The sequence below is a fragment of the Lycorma delicatula genome, chromosome 4 (assembly GCF_047948215.1).
Source record: "Lycorma delicatula isolate Av1 chromosome 4, ASM4794821v1, whole genome shotgun sequence".
In the NCBI taxonomy this organism is placed as follows: domain Eukaryota; kingdom Metazoa; phylum Arthropoda; class Insecta; order Hemiptera; family Fulgoridae; genus Lycorma; species Lycorma delicatula.
The window spans coordinates 13,481,308-13,503,335 of record NC_134458.1 but is presented as its reverse complement, the minus strand read 5'-3'; the positions used below and the strand labels follow the sequence as shown (position 1 = coordinate 13,503,335).

Genomic DNA, 22,028 nt, shown 5'->3' with positions numbered 1-22,028 from the left:
TGTTCACTGCATAAATCAACAGTTACTTACATAATTTTCAAATGTTAATGATATTGAAAATTACAATTAATACAAAATAGAATTAAAATCAAAGAGAATTTATCTTTCAATAAAATTTATTCTAAAAATTTATAATATTTTAATTAGAAATTGTAAATTTTTCTCATATGTTTATTTACATTTGCTTGTATATAAAATAATAAATTTTATAATTTCTTATCCTGATAATTTTTAATTCATTTTTTTTTAACTTTTTTCCTGTAATTAAATCTTATTAATATATGTTTTGATAACTTTTGCTTATATAATAAATCTCAACATTAATTTTATATATTTACTAAATAATTGAGAATTTTATTTTTTGATGATTAATTAACATATTTATACTTAAATAATTATGAATTTACACAAATTTTATAAAGCCATCTCAAGAATCTCTACAGCTGCAAGTTAACAGAAGAATTTATGAGTTTCAAAATATTCACATAAATTGAAGAGAAACAAGATAACTTCATAGTATAAAATTTTATATAATTTTAATATTTCTGAGTAATGTAAGAATTTAATCGTACATTATTTATGTAAAAAAAAAAATTTATTTGCCATGAATTTATTTAAAATTAGTATTAAATAGTAAAATTTTTGTTTCTGAATCATGAAATTGTTAAAAACATATTTATATATATTTTTTTAATTAATTATTTTTACAATTTTTTGTGGTTTTTTGAATCGTTGTATGAAAATAATCAGTACATAATTATTTAATTAGAATTATACAGAGATATGTTAATTTAATTTGACATGTAGAGGACTGTACAGAACCTAATGCATCCATATAAAAATAACATATTTATACATGTCAGCAGTTAGCATATGGCTGCAAGTATCAGTTAATTATGTAATTAAAAGTTATGTTAAAAATATTTATGTTATATCTTTGATTCAGTAAAAATTAACTTCATTTTATACATGTACAGTAAGGTAAGACATCTTCAACATTAATGTACTGGTAATTTTTGTTTAGTCATTAGCTTGTTCTGCTTAAAAGAAAAACCAGCAATGTTTACTCAGTTCTATTCCTTATTATCTTAATGTCTGGTAATTTTTATTCCCTCTCCAGTCACCTACCATTTTTATATTTCATATTGTCTTTTTTTTTTTACCACCTTTTTTAACTTTTTTGAATTATTTATCTTCTCTTTCATCTGATCAAGTTATAGGAGTCTCTTTCACTGAATTATATTAAGTAAATTCTTTTCTCGTTTACCGTGGTTAGCTGCTACAAAGTACTTTTGTAAAAATGATACTTCATAAGATGTTTTTTCTGATATTACTCCATTCTGTTTCAAATTAAATCACATCCTTATTTTTAACTTTCAGTATTCCATCGGTCTACTTTTCTTAATGATTCTCACTTCTTTCATTTTTTATTTTTTTTTAGATAAGTTTTCTTGATCATCCATTTTAAATATGTATATGTATATTAAATATGTATTTTATGACAATAACCTTAATGTTATTGTCAAATCGTTACCCTTCTAGAGCTTCTTTAAACAACCTAAACAAATGAAAATCGCAAGGCGATAGGTCCGGGCTGTAGGGACGATGATCAAGTTGAGTCCAGTGCATTTCCTCTAGTTTTGAGACCTTTAGAGCTGTAGAATGGATCCTGGCGTTGTCGTGGAGAAGGATGGCCTCTCGAATCGGTTGGTCTCGTCTTTTGCGGCGATATGCAGCCCTCATCTCGTTCAAAAGTTCGCAGTAGTAAGCAGCATTGATTGTGCGTCACTCATGCAAAAAATCAATGTGCAAAATGCATCGCCAAAACGATGAAAACGGTTGAAAGAACCGACAGTCGAGTCTTGGCTTTCACTGGGGCTGCCTCCCCTTTCACCGCCACTCCATACTGGCTTGTTTCGACTGGGGAGTGTAGTGGTGGACCCACGTTTCATCGCAGGTGACGATCCGACTCAAAAATGAATCGAAACCTTCTTTCGCAAACCTTGCTGTAAGCCTCTGACAGATCTCCAAACGTTTCAGCTTTTGATCAAAAGGCAAGGGACCCATCTGGCAAGCACTTTATGGAACTGTAGGTCGTTTGTGATGTTCGCTTGACAGCTCCCATAACTTATTCCGACCTGTTCTGCAATTTCGGATACTCTCATCCGTCGATCGTCTTCAAGAATGTCTCGAACCGCGCGAATGATTTCGTCGGTAATGCTGGTCCGGCAACAGCGATTGTGTTCAGGATTTTCCACTCGTTCTCCTTCCTTGAACTCTTCATGCGAGGAAAACACACGAGTCCTTGGTATTGCTTGGTCCCCGAACTGTGCAGTCAATCTCCAGAAAATTTCTATCGCTTGAACTCCTTCACAAGTAAGAAATTTTATAATTATCCGTTGCGCAATGGAGGTGCACCTGTTGCTCCGACATCGTGAGCTTACTGATGAATTGGTTGGAAGTGTGGAATGGTCGGCTCTCCCTACTCCTAATGACCCCACCTAAGCATACTAGAAGCGCGAGCCCAGTCCTACCAACCGTAGACGCTCAGGAACAAAAATCCCGTTTATATTTGATTTATATCCGTATTATACATCATAAGCTAATATCACCAAATCATAGTAAATGTGATTTTTTTATTATTACAGATCTGTTTTAAACAAATAGTAAATCTCATATTAGTGAGAATGTCATAGAAGTACCATGGCTGAGTCATTGTTTTTGACAACATTAAATGTAGAAATGATACAGTACAAAAGAATACTTTAGAACCCTAGTGACCTGTGCCGCTCTTAGACACCTGAACCAATATTTAATTATTAATAATTTAATTAGCCGCTATGTTTTAATTTCTCTTAAATCTCTATATATTTGCCTTGTTTAACTTAGTCAGTGGATTTCCCGTGATGGATTTACGAACGTAAAACCCCATACTAATAATTTTTTAATATTTCATACTTATCTTTTTTCACTATTCTTTCCTATCTTTTCAGATGGTTTGTGTAAAAATTTCCTTTGTTTCAATCAACATTTTTTATATATTATAGTTCCTTTATTTCTTATTCTTCCTTTTAAAAAATCAGCAAACCGTTGCAGGTCTATTTTTTCTATGATTATGCATAATGTACTGATTACATGCTGTGCATAAATGTATAAATTATACTTATAATTCAATGAGATTTATGTAATTTACAGTTAATTTGGCAAGTAAGATTTTACTACTTAAGTATTGGTATTCGTATATTTATTTTACTTAATATTACATACTATTCTATTTATTATTACTTTTTATCATAAATTGTTCTTTAATTGTTTTAAATTTGTTAACTGTTTAAAATCAGGAATCATTTATTTAATTTCCAAATATGTAAACTATAAAATTTTATAACTGATTAGCACTTTCAATGTTCTCAGTCTTGTTTTCTTTGTTTTTTATTAATTTTTCATGAACTAAAAATATTAAAAATGTTTAAATTCGTAAAAACATAAATATTACTGTATTAAATATTATATTACACGAAATATTTCATGTGATTATTACATGAAAATATGATTATTTTTCTAATCAGTACCATCATTTATGTATAGGTAAAAATGGCTCAGGTGCTACTGAGACAAAACACTGGCAAGACATGATAACGAAACCACGGCAAACCATTGTTCAGTGGCATCGTCTTAAACCGGAGTAAAACTGAAGTCATGTGTAAAATTCTTCTATAATGTCAGTAAATTTTATTATCTTTTTTATTTAGTTTTACTTGTTAGTATCATTATTATAATTGCTCACATTGTTGTTGATGTTAACTACCACATTTGATAGGATTAAATTAATTGTGGTCCATTAACAGGTTGGTTTCTTAGTACGTGGCACTTTTCACCTATTTATAATAGATCCAGCTCCAGGTAAATTTTGATCCATGATAATAAACTAACCAAACCTACACTAATAATTAATTTTTTTACAGTCCATCCTTTTCCTTATTCTTGAGGTTCCTTCTTCCTCATTTATTACTATATGAGTGCAGATTCGATCCTGCTAGGTTCTCCATGGTAGAGAATCGAGAGGATGAACTAACACAGTGTGTGGACGTGCATTTCGTTTGCGCCGCAATTTTGTTATGTTTGGTTGGTTTTTTCGGTGAATTTTTTGGTACGGACGATTGGGATTGATTGGTGAAATTTTAACAGAAGTGTCTTGTGAATTTTTTGATTATCGATTAACGGACTTAGTTTTTATTCTGCCTTTTACGAGATCAGCTTTATTGCCTCTAGCAATAGAGGCTATTTTCGCTATTTTCATTGAGAACTGAAGGTTTTGTTATTTATCGATAACATTGTCTTTTTTATTATTTAATGGATAATACTTAATAATATAATGTTATCTTATCTCGTGAGATAATATATAGAATTTTTTTTTTGTGTATTTTTACGGGCATCGACTACTAAGGTCATTAGCCATCGTCACATTGTTAAAGGAAATTAGTATCACCATGAGGATTGTCATATTTAAGGGTGTAAAGGGCCCTTACATTTTATTTAAAAACACAAACTACACAGAAACATTAAAATCACCACAAAAACAAAAACAAAACAACACTTATGGGGTGTAAAGGGCCCCAAAATTAAAATTTGAGATAAAATTCTCAAAGAAGATAAAAGTAAAACTATAAAAACAATACCATACCATTCCATTTATTTTCTTATACCCGTCTCGTTTAGTTGTTAATTTTAGCACCCTCGGGGCGACAAGAACCGCCGTGAAGCAGTATATTAGTCGCACCAGGATGCCGTGGCAGTTGACTCCTTATAAACAGGCTACAGGCAGCCATTGCGCTTACCCATAGCCTCGCGTCCTCAGTCCACCCTTGACGGTCCCCCATGCCATCATCGGACACACCCCGACTCACTGCTCTTGAATGCAGACGAGCCAGGGTGGCCTAGGCAAGAGGGCTACCTCCCGTCACTATACGTGCCACGCTTCGAGACTCCCATATATAAATAAATGAAACTACCTCTTAGAGACTTTTTATCACAGCTTTAAATTTTTCACTCTTACAGACTTCTAAGAAGTCCACTGGCGTGTAAAAATGCAACTATCCTTTCTTCATTTCCATTATCCAGATCAGCAGTAATATCATTTCTAAGACGGAACCTCTTTCTGAGGCCCTAATATATGGTACACTCTTCTATTAGATGCTTGACTGTCAGTGTTTTATTACAAACACCGCATATTGGTCTCTCTTCGCCGGTTAACAAATATGAATTTGTTAATCGCGTGTGACCGATTCTAAGTCTGGTCACAGCTACTTGTTCTCGGCTAAACTTCACGTCGCTTTTCCATTTATATGAATAAGTTTTAACTGAGTTTAATTTGTTATTTAAACTCCATTTGTTTCTTACTATGTTAGTTAGACGGTTTTTAACATCAGCCACTCTTACAGGAAATGCATCCAAATCATCGCAGACTATTGCGTTTCTGGCAGCTTCGTCTGCGCTTTCATTACCTGCAATACCAGTTTGCCCTGGAGTCCATACAAATACGCATCGCTGTCCTCGTTGTTTTAAAACGTATAAAATAGACAGGATGTTTGAAATTAGGACATCCTTAATGTTTTTGTTCCGAATTGCAACAAGTGCACTTAGAGAATCGGAACAAATTAGCACTCTCTCTTCACAATAATGTTCTGTGAAGCGAAGAGCTTGCTGAATGGCAGTAAGTTCTGCCGTATAAACACTGGCCATATCTGGCAGTTTCCAACAATGGGCTTCTCCATTTACATATATGGAGCATCCAACACCATGTTCGGTTTTATAACCGTCAGTATAAATTCCAATATGTTCTTCGTAACTACTGACGGTTGCAAAAATTCCTGTTAGATGATCACTGCTGGTTTCTTTTTTATTTCTCCCGGAGAGAGATCGAACCTTGTATTTACCGCTGGCAAGAGCCATGGCGGTATTTCTCTTGTGGAAATTGCTAAAATCTCCGGAATAACAACTTCGTATTTTCTTCTTAATTCGTGGTACCTAATTCCATATATTCCCATGTATTTGCTGCGTATATTAGCAAAAGGATCTCTCTTCTATAATGTAGTGGCAGTATTCCGGCTTCAGAGATTAGACTAGTCGCCGGACTTGTGCGGAAAGCGCCTGTCGCATATCTTATTCCGCTATTGTGAATAACGTCCAACATTCTTAAATGAGACTTCCTAGCGGATGAATATACAATACATCCGTAGTCTGGTTTTGATTGAACCAATGCCTTATACAATCTCAATAATATCTCTTTATCAGAGCCCCAATTAATGTTCGATAAACATTTAATAGTGTTTAGGGTTTTTTTGCATCTAACACTCAAGTCCTGTATGTGTAGTCCCCACATAAGGGATTTATCCAATACTAGTCCTAAAATTCTCACGTTGTCTTTATATTGTATTGGATCATTGCCGATTGTCAACGTAGGACTTTGAAGGCTAGTTATGAGCGCAAAATTTTTACGACCACATATCGCCTTCACTTTCCTCCAAACATCTGACGCAGTAGTGGTTCTGTCGATAGATGACACGTATTGCTGCAAGGATCGTTTCTTCGAGTCTATCATGAGACGTTTTGCATACGCCCTGTATTTCTTAAAGGCAATAAGATTTTCTGAGGTAGGACGTTTCTTAAAGGCGTTATATGCCCTTTTCTTTCTTTTTATAGCTTCACTTATTTCATCGTCCCACTATGGAACGGGTTTCTTCGTAAGTTTCCCAGATGTTTTGGGAATGAATCTCGATGCCGACTCAAGTATCGCATTTGTTATAGCGTCAACATCGTCCCCGATAACTCCAGTTGTTTCAGGGAGTATCCTTCTAGCTGCGAAGCTCGTCCAATCTGCCTTTTCAAACAACCATCTTTTAGAGATGGGATATATTTTTCTTGTAACATCAGTTACAATTTGCACCGGGAAATGATCACTTTATGCAAATCATCCAAAACATGGAAGCTGTACCTCGGTGCTATCGATCCGCTTATGAGTGCAAGATCTATACAGGACGTCGATCCATCTCTGGCATTGAAAAAGGTTTCTGACCCATCGTTTAAAAGCATAAGTTCAGAATTCATCAAGAACCTTTCCAATTCTCTTCCACGGGGATCTACTCGATCCGATCCCCAAAGAGAATTATGAGCATTAAAATCACCCACCAGTAAAACAGGTGGGGGAAGCTCAGAAATTAATCGTGCTATGTCATCCTCCTTCCAATCAAAGTACGGCAGGTATATGCTGCAAACAGTGACCTGTAGCGGACGCTTCATTCTAACGGCGACCGCTCGTAGGTTTGTATTTAGATCAACAGCTTCGGCGGTAGCTCTGGTCGATGTCAATATGGCTACTCCACCTCTAACTCTTACATTTGGCGGTTGATCTCGCCGAAATATATCATATCCTTTTAATTTAAAATTTTCATTTCGGCTGAAATGTGTTTCTTGCAGACATATACAAATCGGGTCTACATCATGTACCAAGCGTTGGAGCTCATGGATGTTTGAAAAACATCCATTGATGTTCCATTGTACTATCGACTCGCTGATTTTAAATTAAATTATAGCCTAGGTTTTCCTTTCGGCCATCCTTTTTTTTATTTTTTTCTCCATATTGCGAACAGCATCGTGTTCGCGGAGAACGTCGTCGCCCGTATAGCTTCCAGTCTCCGAATCGGAGACAACAGAAGCCGCTGAGGACGACGGGCATGGATCAGCGTCGGTTTCAGGCGCCGATTAAGAGGCGGCTACCTGGCCAACCCCCGACACGGGAGCAGCACTGGTTACCGCCTGTGGAAGGTGGGACACTCGCCCCCCCTGTGAGGTTTTTTGTGGCCTTTGAGGCTTAGAGGCCACTTCAGTTACAGGAGGCTTGGGAGCCTTCATAACGGACTGCGAAGCAATCACTTTCTTCTGATCATCTAATACCTCACTAAGACGGACTTGAACTTCTGGTTTAACGTCCGTTTTCTTTTGGTCTGGAGCAACTTTCTGTTTTTTAGATGTATCTGCAGGAGGCTGTACAATTATTCTTGGCTTAATAGCTTCTTTGCTGCTGAAAGGCTTCATTTTATTTTCAATGATCCTTTCAATTAAGCCAGCCAAAGTAGGTGCAAGTTTGTTGATGATTGCACTCTCATCAACAGCAACTGGAGCAGGAGCAGGAGTAGCAGCTGCAGCCTGAGCATAGGTTGTTGTTGCTCTAGGTCTGCGGGCATTCACAATCTTCTTTGCTTCGAAGTAGCTGACCTTTTGTAGGGTTTTTACTTCCTGCACAGCTACTTCGTCTTTGTATACAGGACAGTTCCCCTGGATCTACAGGAATGCTGTCCTTTGCAGTTAATACAAGTAGGAGGCTCCTTACATGGCTCTCCTTCAAGTACTTCGTCACCGCACACGCATATTTGCGGTCTCTCACACCTAACAGCGGTGTGGCCAAAGCGTTGGCACTTAAAACATCGCATTGGTTGCGGGACAAATGCTCGCACGTCTAATCGGTGTATGCCCGCTCTTATCTTCTCCGGCAAAGTTGGCCGGTTAAATGTAAGAACATGAGAGGCTGAAGGTAGGACTTCGCCATTCCTTCTCATGTTCAATCTCCGACACTACAGTGTCGAGGAGTATTACAAGGCAAGGAGTATTACAATACTCCTTGCGGTGCTAATTCTTCGACAATTTCCTGCTCCGTGCAGTTAAGAAGATCCCGACAGACCACAACATCCCTTGAGGTGTTGAGCGTGCCGTGGAGATCGACGCGTACAGCAAAATCTCCTATCTTTTGGAGCCCTAGGATCTTCTGAGACTGTGCATCATTCACAGTCTCCACATGAAGTACATTAAAGGTTTTTCTTATTTCCTTCACAGGGCCTCCAGCGCATTTAGTTATTTCTCGAGCAATGAGAAAAGGACTCACTCTCGAGAAATTACCATCCTCCTTTGTAATGACCAGTTACTTAGGCTTTGGAACATTACTGTTCTTGAAAAAAGCTTTATGTAAGCTTTTTCTAGCTTCACTTTCAATTTTCTTAAACTCTACACTCTTTCTCCGTTTTGCATCAGGCGAAACGGCCGGTTCTAGACGAGGGTGTTTACGTGAACCCTCTGCCACGTTTGGTTGTTCAGCTTGCATGAGTATTTGATCCCTTCTGTAGTAAGGCTAGCCGCCTAGGTACACCCCCACTCCAGGGCTACCAACCCTGGAGGTCCGTTCCGGTACTCCGGTGGAACCGGCATATGTCTTGGCAGAGAGCGGATGCGCAGTCTCTGCACTGACTCCAGGCCCTTACATACCGAGGTTTTCAGGACTCCCATGCCCCGAAAAACATGGGCACCTTAACTACATGCTTGCCATCGCGGGGGGCATGTGGACAGCGAAGGCCTCCGTTACACCTGCAAATAACTTCGACCGTGACCGCCACATCGCCAGCTCTAATGGTGGTATGAATCCATTTCCAAATCGTTTGTTTGTCCATATCCTGCAGGTGGCCGAAAAATCCAATCCGTCTGGTGACCTGAAGTTGGAACCAGGTCAAAAGTAAGAAGCATAACCGAGGAATTTACTCGGAACCCCGTTAGCCAGCTATAAGTATTGTACGTAAGCACAGCTGTTTCCGCCCTGGACGTGGAACGTAGATGTTGTGTTCCGGACGTGGGGATTATCTACCTCAGGGCATATACAATATTATTTCTCAGTACTGATTATAATTTTATATTATTTACTGGCGTTATCGGTGTAAGCGACAGATTGATTAGTTGCTGGGCTACTCAAGTTAAATTATTAATATTTAATTTATGTTATTTTTGTTTATCTTACTGGCCCTTCCATAATAATAGAAGGGAAGCTGGCAGAAGAACTGGAAGTCGCCCTTGAGCCTACGACATCGAGACAAGAGGCAATGGAGGCACATCCCGGTTGCCAACGGCGCTGTAACATCTGACCCGCTGGTGGAGGGCTTGCCCCCCAGAGCGACTGTGGAGGGCAGGAAGGGAGCCAAACGGCTGAAGGTGAGGCAGTTCTCCACCGAGAAGGAGGAGGACATACCTCTTTACATGGAGATGATGGTCCGGTGGCTTGAAAAGCTAGCCAAAGAACACAGGAAAAACACGGATAAAAATGTTAAAAGAAGTATAAAGGAAATTGATACGGAGTTCACCGCTGCTGTGAAAAACTTACGGAGACTGGATCGTACTTCAGCTGGAGCTACTAGGAACAACCAAATGGTCGAGGCGACTACCCAGACACGGGTGGTTACGGGGTACCCGATACTAGATGGATTGGACAGTGGTGTCAGGGTGGAGGATATGGCTGACTTTATTAAAAGGAGTTGACCCAAGAAGGCCTACCGTAACACGTACACAAAAATGCAGGATAGGAGTGGAAACCCCCCACCCGCCCCCAAAGAACATAGTAGCAGTTATGGACATCAAAGATATTACTGATTACTGAGGGCAGACTGACGGAGGCCTTGGATGATGAACACCCCGAGACTAGTAGCAGGGAATGTATTGTCGGTAGCCGTGGAGACGACGCTTATTGACGAAGAGTCGGGAGAACGGGTACCGATTAGGAATGTTGAATGAGTTGTGAGAACGATCTCGCCCAGGCGTTGGTTGATGCGTTTCAGAAAATTAGCTAGAATAAAGAAAGGAATCTTATGACATTATGTCTCCCCTCTACGGAGGGGAGACTGCAGTATACGTAAGAAAAATAATAGAGTGTGAAGGCAGGAGGGTGGGACGTAATTGCTATGTTACCGTCCCGAGTGGTAGAACTCCCTCTGTCTGGCGGGTAAACCACTAGCGGAAAAATGTATAGGACAATAGTTATTCTAAAGTCTAATACGTCATACGAAGACACTTAAAACTGTGAGATCGGATGTTGGCGTTGCAGGCACAACAGAGATACTATCCCTACGTAAAGCTGAACAACGTATGGAGATTAGAGTTAAGGAGGAGGTTGGTTTGTCTGGCATTTCTCCCACCACCACCACCCCATTCGGTCGACCTGAAGCATATGTCCGTACCACAAACGGCTATTGTTCCTCAAAACGGTTTAGCGACCAATTACCTAATTAGCTACGAGAGCTTACCTAACTGCGCGAGCGGAAAAAGCGTGGTGCTCTGCACCACTCGCTTGCGTGTCCCACCGCTCACTTGTCATATATTACTAAAATGGATAGGCGCACCCCGTCTGCATACTAAAATATATGACTTGTCAATAAATTAAAATTTATTCTGTCAAGGACAGCAACTTGCTGCCACGCCTAGGTCGCTGAATACAAGCAAATACCTATTCACCACATTAAAGCTCTTGGAGCCCTAATTGGCTAGTTAACAGCCATATATCTCAATATGTTAGCTTCCCACAGCAGTGCGTTAGGAGTCTTTTCCTTAAGTAAACTACTGATGTCGGTTGAACATAGCAACCGTTTAAGGGACTCCCACACGGCCCGACAATGCGGCTCACGGCACATTGACTCGCCGCTTATGAGTGGCCGATTGTCCCCTTGACCTCTAAGTTCCAGGGTGGCTTGAGTTCTGGCCCTCTAGAGCTGGCCAGTCGAGCATCATGTGTTCGTTCAACTGGACCTCCTCGCAGACACACAGCTCATCAGCTGCCAGGTGGAACCGAAACAAATATCGGTTCAAATTCGCGTGGTTGGAGAGCACTTGGGTTCCAGTTGCTCTTAAAAACGAACTAGAGGCGTACCATCCCACAAGTCCTGTATAGATCTATACAAGGACCTACCCTTAATCTTGGCAAAAGTAGAAGGTTAAAAACGCTGGGACGTTTAAGCAGGCAGTGACGACTGCCATCAAGGATGGCACCGTACAATCAAGACCATAACTTTTGTTCTCCGCATACGCGATTTTGAGGACGATATACAGACGGATGATGTAGTAAAGGGGCTTGGGGAGGTGGCCGACCCTGAGCTACCGTATGATTTTCGGATTACGATACGACCCGGTTACGGAGAGACGAAGATTGTAATCTGCAGACTGCCGGCCTCCTTGGCTGCGCACTTAGTACAGAAGAGTCGCGTAAAGATCGACATAGTGTCATGCAGGGTTGACACCGTGGAGCAGCCCCTGCGATGTTTCAAGTGATTCGAGGCGAGCCATACGGCCAGAGGATGCCGAAGAGAAGACAGGTCGGGCTCCTGCTTCAATTGCGGAGTCAAGGGTTATAGAGCCATAGATTTTAAGGCGGCAGCAAGGTGCTTTACGTTATTAGCTGTATAACACGGTACAAAAAATAAACAAACGCAAATACTAAAACAATATTTAAAAAATTATAAAGCTAAAGAAAAACATAAAACAAAAATTGGTTAAATTTATGCAATTTTTCACCTAAAATTGTATAGATATACGAGTGGTTTGAATTTTTGTATGTATTGTATATATAGCTTGAAAAAGCCTGGACGTTTTAGAAACATTATGTAAACTTAGCCAATTTTGCTTTCTTTTTGTTTGGCTTTATTATTTCTATATTGTTCTAATAAAATGATTGACCATTGTTCTAATAAAATGTAAAATTAAATAAAATATAAACCACCAAAAGACAGTAAATAGATAAGTTAAATTTACCTTTTTAATTCCAGGAATCGATTTTTGCAGGATCCCGCATCTTCAGTTGTTATTAAATTCTTTAACTATATTAAAACATTTATTTCTGATTTCTTAATTTGTTGAAATTGCTTTTTGAAAATTTTGAAGTTTATTATGGACGAAACGTAAATTTTGCTGTCAATACTGGTTGAACACAATAATTTCACAGTATTACGTGTATATATATATATATATTGCCACGAATCACAATATAGAAACGGTGCCTCCACGAAATGTTGACGCCTCCATCAAATTTATATGACGACAATTTGACTTCATCAAATTCTGTCACCAAATCGCCTCCACCAACTTCTATTACGAAGTACCCGTCGGGTTTCTACTGTGCAACTGGAAAATAAATTTGCTCCTAGAGCAACATACAAAAATTCGACTTCTTTCTCTGGTGATGCCTGGGGGCGGCGTAAGTGCTTGCTTCTTCGCAGAGGTTTGTGCACAGACTGTGCATTCCCCTGGGAGCGGGTTCTTTCCTCCTATTACTGCTTCCTAATACTCGGGGTACCTGAAAATGAGAATGTAAAAGTTTTGGGAGTCCATTTTAAGGGGGTTTATAACTCATACTCAAATCGGGCCGTCTGAAATTGACGGTGGGGTTAAATGGTTGTCTAAAGTAAACCAAATCGAAAATATTTGCATTCCTCGGGGTCAGGAAATAAATGGATTATTAAATACAGAGGATGAATTATATTAGAAAAACGATATGTGTATTGCAGTCGATTCAAGGACATAACGCAATGCGAGAGCGTACGTTTTTTATAAATAAGAAATAGTAACAAGACCGCACGATTCGTATTCACACAAGAGAAAACTTTACTAAGGGTGATGAACCTGTCTATAACTACGCAACTCAATGAAATATGTAATATAGAAAAAAAAACCTTTTTTTTAAGTCTGAGATCCATCCTCGGGTATAACTGAAATCTTATCTAAAATACTATCGTAACAAATAAACTTTAAATAAAGATTAATGCGACTTAATTCAGTTGTGAAGATAATGAAATGGTTCGAACTTCTCTATTCATTCGGGTTAATGAAGTTGGCCTAACTGAATGTTCGATTAACTTTCGGAAATACAAGGTCTGTTCAAGAAATACGTTGACTGTTTGAATTGCTCGGGTCCAGTTGGTTCCAGTCAAATCCGCTTGGAGTCACCATGTTCGTACAGATCAGCTGATTACAACGAAGTTTTTTGACTGCAAATATCATTATTGGTTGCTTAGCTACGCGGTTGTTTGTGAAGTGTGTTTTTTCGTTTGGCGGATTTTAGAATGAATGACTTGAACGAGCAAAGAGTTGCTGTGAAATTTTGTGTTAAACTCGGAAAATTTGCAAGTGAAACTTTTGATATGCTCAAGACGGCTTACGGCGACGTTGCTATGAATCGTGCGACATGTTTTAAGTGTCATGGACGTTTTAAAGATAGTCGTCAGTCGAATGAAGACGATGAGCGTCCTGGACATCCTTCCACGTCAACTGACGACTCACACGTAGACAAAATCAACACCCTGGTTCGGGCAAATCGACGTCTGCTTGCTGAAGAGTGTGGGATATCAGTTGGATCATGTTACGAGATTTTGACCGAAAAATTGAAGATGAACGGCGTTGCTGAGAAATTTGTTCCATACCTAATGACGGACGACCAAAAAGCCCATCGCGTCCAGGCTTGTCAAGAATTGCTCGACCGTTCAGAAGAAGATGAAAAGTTCTTATCGAGGATCATAAGAAAGAGGTAATGAATCTTTGTTGATCGAAACAAAGGTTCAGTCGTCCCAGTGGGTGGGTGAAACAACTCCCAGACAGAAAAAAACTCGCCAAGTTCGTTCCAATGTGAAGGTGATGTGGACAGTTTTTTTAATGCTCAGGGCGTAGTCGACCACGGGTACCTCCCCCAAGGCTCCGCAGTGAACCAAACCTACTACACTGAAGTTCTGAAACGTCTGCGGGTCGCTATCTGGCGGAAAAGGCCAGAAATGTGGAAGATTGGTGGCTGGTTTTTTCATCTCGGCAACGCTCCAGCCCATTCAGCCCTCAGAACTCGTGAGTTTTTGGCCAAACACTCGATCACTGTTCTTCCCCACCCACCCTACTCATCTGACCTCGCTCCTAGTGACTTCTTGTTCCCCAAACGCAAAAAACCTTTGAAAGGAAGAGATTTAAGACGATTCCCAAGATTGAGGCAAATGCGACGAAGGAACTGAAGAACATCACAAAAGAAGGGTTCCAGGATTGTTTCCAAAAGTGGAAACACCGTTGGGATAAGTATGCGCGTCGGGGAGGAGAGTACTTTGAAGGGGACCCAGACAAGTAACTTCTAAATAAAGTACATTTTGTTTTATGACGTTAGTCTACGTATTTTTTGAACAGACCTCGTATTAGTGAAGTGTCGTGAATGTGAAAATTAAAGAAACTGGGAATTATTTATATGAAATTAAGAAAATTCCCTATTCTCCTGTGCAATGAAATTTGAATATCTATCTTAAATAACTACATCGCTAATTGGTTCTCATGAAGTGAGTACCTACAAGTAAATAAAATACAACTCATTCCTAAAATATTAAATAATCATTCTGTAAACTCAAAAAAACCGTAAGATTTAAATGAAAACAACTCTGATTATAATAATAATAATAATAACAACAACAATAACGTCAATTCCCATTTATTGACAAACTTATACTCTAAAACAACAATTAAAAATAATAAAATAATAAAGATAAATATTCCAAAGACAAAAATAAAAATTAACTTGAGCACATTGAAACATTTTCCTGAAATTTAAACATGATTATTGCGTCCTAACGTTTGTTTTTGTTTAGTGATTTCATTAGTCTCAAACTTCAACTATTTCTTATGGTTAATTATGAATTACACTTGATTAAAACTCTCGAATGACACTGAAATAAATAATAATAATAAAATATAGAACTTAATTCTTTCTTTAGAATTTATTATTTCGAACTCAAATTGCACAAATAAAAAAAAAAAAATTAATTAATAATAAAACTTAAGCTATACAGTGAATAATTCCATTTTTCTTTAAAGAAAATAAAATAAAATTCCATTTTTTTTTCAAAAAAATTGAAATTACATTTCAATTGGTCTGAATCAAATTATTAAATGGTTAAAATAAATTATTAAATTATAAATGAAACTTTTTGACGAGGGTATGCTACAAAATGTTAAATAAAAAAAAGGGGAATTTTAAAACTTAATATTCGGATAACATTGCGACAATAAACTTAACTCTAAATTTATTTTCTAATTATGTACAAAGATAAACATTTTTAATAACTTACATCTTGACTCCATAACTAGGGTTACTCCGGTCCGTCTCTCGACCACCCTCGTCAGAAGTTCGAAACAAAGACTCTACCAAAGAGACCGTGAGTTCGTACTAGTACTACTAACGAAAAGCGAGCTTTCACAAAAATGGAACCGCCTATCCGGCGAATGGTGGTAACCCTTTCTTACTTCTAATTGGTCGAACCGGTCGGGTCAACCTGGCGGGGAAATTAGCTGAAGAGGCAAGTCATTTCCGTTATTTTTGACTTCTCACGTGAAACATGACATTAATCGAAGGTTGTTGAAAAAATTTACGTGTTAAAATGTAAAGGGATAGTTCCTCAGCCAGACAAGGATGAAAACTACGAAAAGTAAGCAAACTTACAATTAAATAGAATAATGATTATTAGTAATTGAAGATTATTAATAACAGGAAATGAGTTTTAAAAAAATTAAATAAATTAGAAAAACCTTCCTCTCTTATTAACATTGTTTATGGCTTTAATAAAATAATATATTTTTTAATAATAACAAGAATTTTTTTATTAAAATGTTTATTAAGAAAACAATATTTTTTCCAATTATTATTCCAAAATATTACCCGAAATATTAAGATTGTGGCAGACCTTGTCACGCTACAATATACATATCGCCGGGAGATGATAAAAACAAAGATCAAATCCCTAAGGTAGATGATCAATTCACGGAAGATGTTAAAATTACAACTCTGTGGGGTGATTTCCCTAAAGAAACCTAGTGATTTGATCAAATCTCTTGAATGTTTTAGTGAAAAGATGAAATAAACTAGTCAGGACTCAAATAACGAAGGTTAGAAGGTGTCACAACTTATTTATTTAGTAAACCATGCGTTATTAAATGTAGAGTGGGTAATACAAAAATAGTCATTGAAACACAAATTATTTATTCGAAACTAATTGTAATTAAGTTATAAGTTTTTTCATAGTTTTTTTTTCAATTAGTTTTGAATAAATAATTCGTGTTTCAATGACTATTGTTGTATTACCTACTCTACATTTAATAATGTATGGTTTACTAAATAAATACTTTTAATATCTAAACAATATTATTTCATCTTTTCACTAAAACAGTTAACGGATTTGATCAAATCACTTACTTTCTTTAGGGAAATCACCCCACAGAGTTGTAATTTTAACATCTTCCGTGAATTGATCATCTACCGTAGGGATTTGATAAAATCTCCGTCTTCATAATTTCCCTGCGATATATATATATATACACACACACATGAGGGCTGTAAATAAAGTAATGAGACTAGTTTTTTTTTTTTTGGCAGGCAAAGTGGCAACACTGTAAAGTTACTAGTAAACATATGGTTTCATGGACAGCTGATTTATGTTAGGTATTAATATTTTTAGTCTATTGTTCGTGGGAACAATAGACTAAAAATGTTTACGTCTCACGTGGGTGAGACGTAAACAAACTTTTCTTGAAACGAGTTTTTGTTGTGCGTTACAAACGCACGTTGTGCAATCAAGCAACGTTGTGCAATCAAGTTTTGTGTTAAACTAGGTGAGAATGCTACTGAAACTTTTTGAAAATTGAAAAGGACATATGAAGATGACGCTCTGTCATGAGCCCAAGTTTTTAGGTGGTTTAAAGCATTTTCAGATTGCCGGGAATCAGTTGCGTACGATCCACGCTCTGGAAGACCATTAACGTCAGAAAGTGGCCACAATGTTGAGCGAATCAGACTTGATACGTTACGACCGGCGATTAACTGTCAGAATGATAGCAGAACAATTGAATTTGAACCATACCACAGTCCATCAAATTTTGATAAACAAATTAGACATGAAAACATTTTGTGCAAAATTTGTCCCAAAAAACTTCACTGTTGAACAGAAAAACAAGGTGGAAGTGTGCCACGATATTCTAGGGTGAATTGAAACTTATCCTGATTTTGTAAAAAATGTTATTACTGGTGATGAATCTTGGATATTTGAGTATGACCTATAAACAAAACGCCAGAGCAAGGAGTGGCACACTTCAAACTCACAACGTCCTAAAAAAGCAAAAATGAGCCAATCAAAACCATGCCAGTTTGTTTCTTTGATAGTAATGGCATTGTCCATAAGGAGTTTTTGCCTGCAGGGCGGACTGTAAATCAATATGTTTACTGAGAAATTCTTGAAATACTGCAGAAAAGAGTTTCCCACATGAGATCAGCCATCAAAAATAACTGGATGCTGCATCATGACAATGCATCTTGTCACACTGCACTCTCAATTAATGAGTTTTTGGCAAAGAAAAACATTCCTGTAGTTTCTTAACCACCTTGTTCATCTGGCTTGAGTCCCTGCGACTTTTTCCTGTTCCCAACTTTAAAAAAAAAACACCTCAAAGGATACCATTTTGGAACAGTAGAAAACATAAAACAAATTTAATCAACCATCTGAAGGATATTCCGGTTTCTGAGTTCCAACACTGCTATGAAGAGTGGGAAAACTGTTTGAAGGCTTCCTAAGGGAACTATTTTGAAGGTGATAGAGTTCAAGTATAATTGAATTATAAATAAAAAGTTTTTCTGAACCAGTCTCATTACTTTATTTACAGATGTATATTAGTCCTGCGGTGAATACTGATGAAAAAATTCCAAATGTTGAGGCAAATCATTTTTAGGCAAGGAAAAAATAAATTATGAGTAGTTCATATAATCTTAGCATTTAATTATTTTAGAATTTTAGAGAACTTCTTGCTTTCATTTCAAATTGTAATCCTCCATTCCTAGCCAACGTATTTCCATTTTCTACAACTACTCAAGCTGTAAGTAATAAATTGTCTTCACCTACTGTTTGGTTGATGGCCTTCCAGAATGAGGTAAATCAACACTTGAACCAATTTAATAAAATCTTATTTAAAATTATGAACAGCTTTTGGTGATGGTACAGAACCTAAGGAAAATGATTTGTAAAATTTAAGTTAAATTAATTTGCATTCTTATAACATCTTTAGTAAAGCAAACACACATTCTTCTGTTGTTAACTTTCAGTTAATTTTGGCAAACAATAAAAAATCATTTTGTTCAAATCTACATACACTATACTAAATAACTGTTATTAAAAATTACACAACATTTTACACATACACATAATTACACAACTGTTATTAACAATTACACAAGGTACACAAACTAGTCTTAACCAAATAAAATTGATCAAGCAACTTTATATTCAGTGGTTAAGTGACTTTATCCCTACCGTGTTATATTACCAACATCCTTCCAGTCATTAATCTTGCTAAGTACTGCTATCTGTAACTTGATAACTTAGTCCTGTGCTACAGATATTTATCCAGATAATGTGCAAATTATTAGACGGTAATGGGTACGCTTCTACCATGAGAAGGTATTAGTCAAACCCCAACAACTATGACCACCAAGCTTCCTCTATTGCATTGTTATATATACCAGCAGTTAGTATTAATTTTTGAGACTGTCTTTCAGGCTGATGATGTACAATGAGTATCAATTCAGATGGCTGTTGGCAGTGAAATGATGGGCATATCAAAATTTGGTCTGCACAACTACTCAAATTTAAAATGTTATCCTTAGAATATGAACTCACTGAACAGCATGATGAAATGTGACAACACTTTAAAACTATTAAATGATTCACTTTCAAAATACTGGCAGTTTTTCTTTTGTAGGACCTTTTGGAGCTAATTAGCAGCCAATAGAGATAATGCTACTGATAATTCTACCAAAGAAGAAGCTAAAAGGCATGAATGAAAAGTTCCAGGATTTTAAAAGTAGTCATTTAATATTTAATCATTTTAATGAATATAAAATAATGTATATTCAATTGCAGGAGGCAGTCAGCTTTGCATATTGTGGTAAACTACAATTTCTACAGTGATGTTCTGCCATTCTACAATTCTGTACAGAATATCACTATTTCAGTGGCTGAATGAAAGGTAAAATTATTTTTAAAGAAATAATAATTTAAACGTTAAATGTGCATTACTGAAGACATTGATAAAAGATTTGTTTTATTGGTTTAGTAATTATGTGCAATAATTAATATTGCATAAAAATGTCTGCTAATCATTTAGAAAAATTGTGTGTCGCATTTATTTGTATAATAGTAATAAATAATTGTTATTAAAAACAACCTCAAATGTAATAGGCTACAAGCAGTAGTATACTTTATTTAACTGACAAGTGATTTATTTCTTTTCTATTCCAGCTAAAAACATAGTCTCTACATATAACATATTTCTGAATGTTGTGTAATTAGTAATATTTATTCGCATTTACTGGAAGGTATTGGAACTACTAACAAAAAAATTGTAAAATATTTTATATTGTTTTTATCATTAATCTCTGAAAAAAATTATTCTTTTAATATGAAGTTTTATAATTGCAGTGGAGCATCAATTATACAGATTAATTTAGCACAGTAATTTCAGGATGTAGTCTCAGTTATGAAAAATATGAAGGGATTTCACACTGCCACTTTAATACTAAGTTTATTTTTTTAATATAATAATATAAAAAACACATTAATAAATGAATTAAAAAATTGAAGTTACACATTTTGTAAGTTCTTAAATAAAGAACTTTTTTTAAACCATACTGTTGTTTTTTTGTTAGAATAATAAACCTAAATTGTAATTGTTATTCATTTAACAGAATAACTAAACATCATAACTCTATAAAATTATTAAATATTAAATAATTTAAATATTCCAAATGTTGAGGCAGATCATTTTTAGGCAAGCTAAAGTAAAGTATGAGTTTATATAATCTTAAATTTAATTATTTTAGAATTTTTTCTTGCTCTCATTTCAAATTGTAATCCTCCATTCCTAGCCAACGTATTTCCATTTTCTACATCTACTCAAGCTGTAAGTAATAAATTGTCTTCACCTACTGTTTGGTTGATGGCCTTCCAAACTGGAATATACACTTTCAAAATAGTGGAACTTTTTCTTTCAAAGGACTTTTCAGTACTAATTAACACTGCATCATCTTCAATGTAGATACTGGTTTTAATAACATTGATCTGTGTTGTGTATTTTCAGCTTATATATTATTTTTGTCAAGTTTTATGAATTGAACGGTATGTAATTTACAAACAGAAAAAACATCCATTAAATGAATAAACGCAACATACATCAAATGCATTATTGAATTACACACTTAAGGGGTTTCCTAACCTTTTTGTATTGTTGTTAATAAAGATAGAGCACATTTTTACATGAAGACAGCATTACCAGTTACTCGACTGAAGATGGTGCTATGCTATAAGGTTGTTTCAAATAAGAACTTCCAATATTTTAAAAATGATTTGTTTGATAGTTATAAATTTTAAATGTAACAGTAATATAATTTGTGTGGGTCAAAATTTGAAATTACATACAGTAGTTATGATATAAAAATTAGCTAATGAAACCCTCTGTTTATCCATGTAATGTATGTTTTCTGTAAAACTTGTCTGTAAGTTTAAATTACATATATGTATATAAAAATTGTTATAGTTAGGTTTTGTGTTCCAAATTCTAATGCATTTTCTTGTACTTCACAGATTAAACGATCTTTTCTGATAAATATCTTGACTACATTCACTTCAACATTTAAACATATTTTCTCTACACATTAAATTAGTTTTAATCAATAATTAAATATGTATTCTAAAAATTATATACTACAAGTATACTTTATAACTAGCTGGTCAGGGCTCACTTCAACAAACTGAATGAACCTCTAGCCAGTGGGAGAAGCTCTCTGGACCCCAGGACTCAGGTCAACCAAGGCAAGCCCTAGGTCAATGCAAGGGTTCCCAGCCCTCCCTGCAGCTTCCTAGGGTCATGGGGCTGAACCCAGGGCCACAGAGCTTGCTTTGCTTGCCATTCCCATCTAGCCAGGGGGGCTTTGCCTCCCATACCTCACAGTGTTCATTACCTTCATACTGATAAATAACAAAGTGTTCAGGCTTTACAGGAACCTGAAAAAACTAGATTATAAAAGACAGATTAGTAGTAACTATGGTAACTAAGATACACAGATCTTTGTAGAGGAAAACTCTACAACTTATTTCTGTTGCCATGGAGAC

At 36.4% G+C, this 22,028-nt stretch overlaps 1 protein-coding gene across 2 annotated transcripts in view; it reads left to right on the top strand.

Annotated features, from left to right (window-relative positions):
• The window catches only part of Syt7 (Synaptotagmin 7), a 401,588-nt gene extending 381,055 nt beyond the window's left edge, over positions 1 to 20,533 (top strand). For both annotated transcript variants that reach the window (XM_075362357.1, XM_075362356.1), the window contains exons 10-11: positions 3,589 to 3,721; positions 19,782 to 20,533. In XM_075362357.1, the coding sequence (XP_075218472.1) occupies positions 3,589 to 3,689 (101 nt within the window). In that variant the 3' untranslated portion in view covers positions 3,690 to 3,721; positions 19,782 to 20,533. The remainder of the gene's footprint in view (positions 1 to 3,588; positions 3,722 to 19,781) is intronic.
• The last annotated feature ends 1,495 nt before the right edge of the window (positions 20,534 to 22,028 follow it).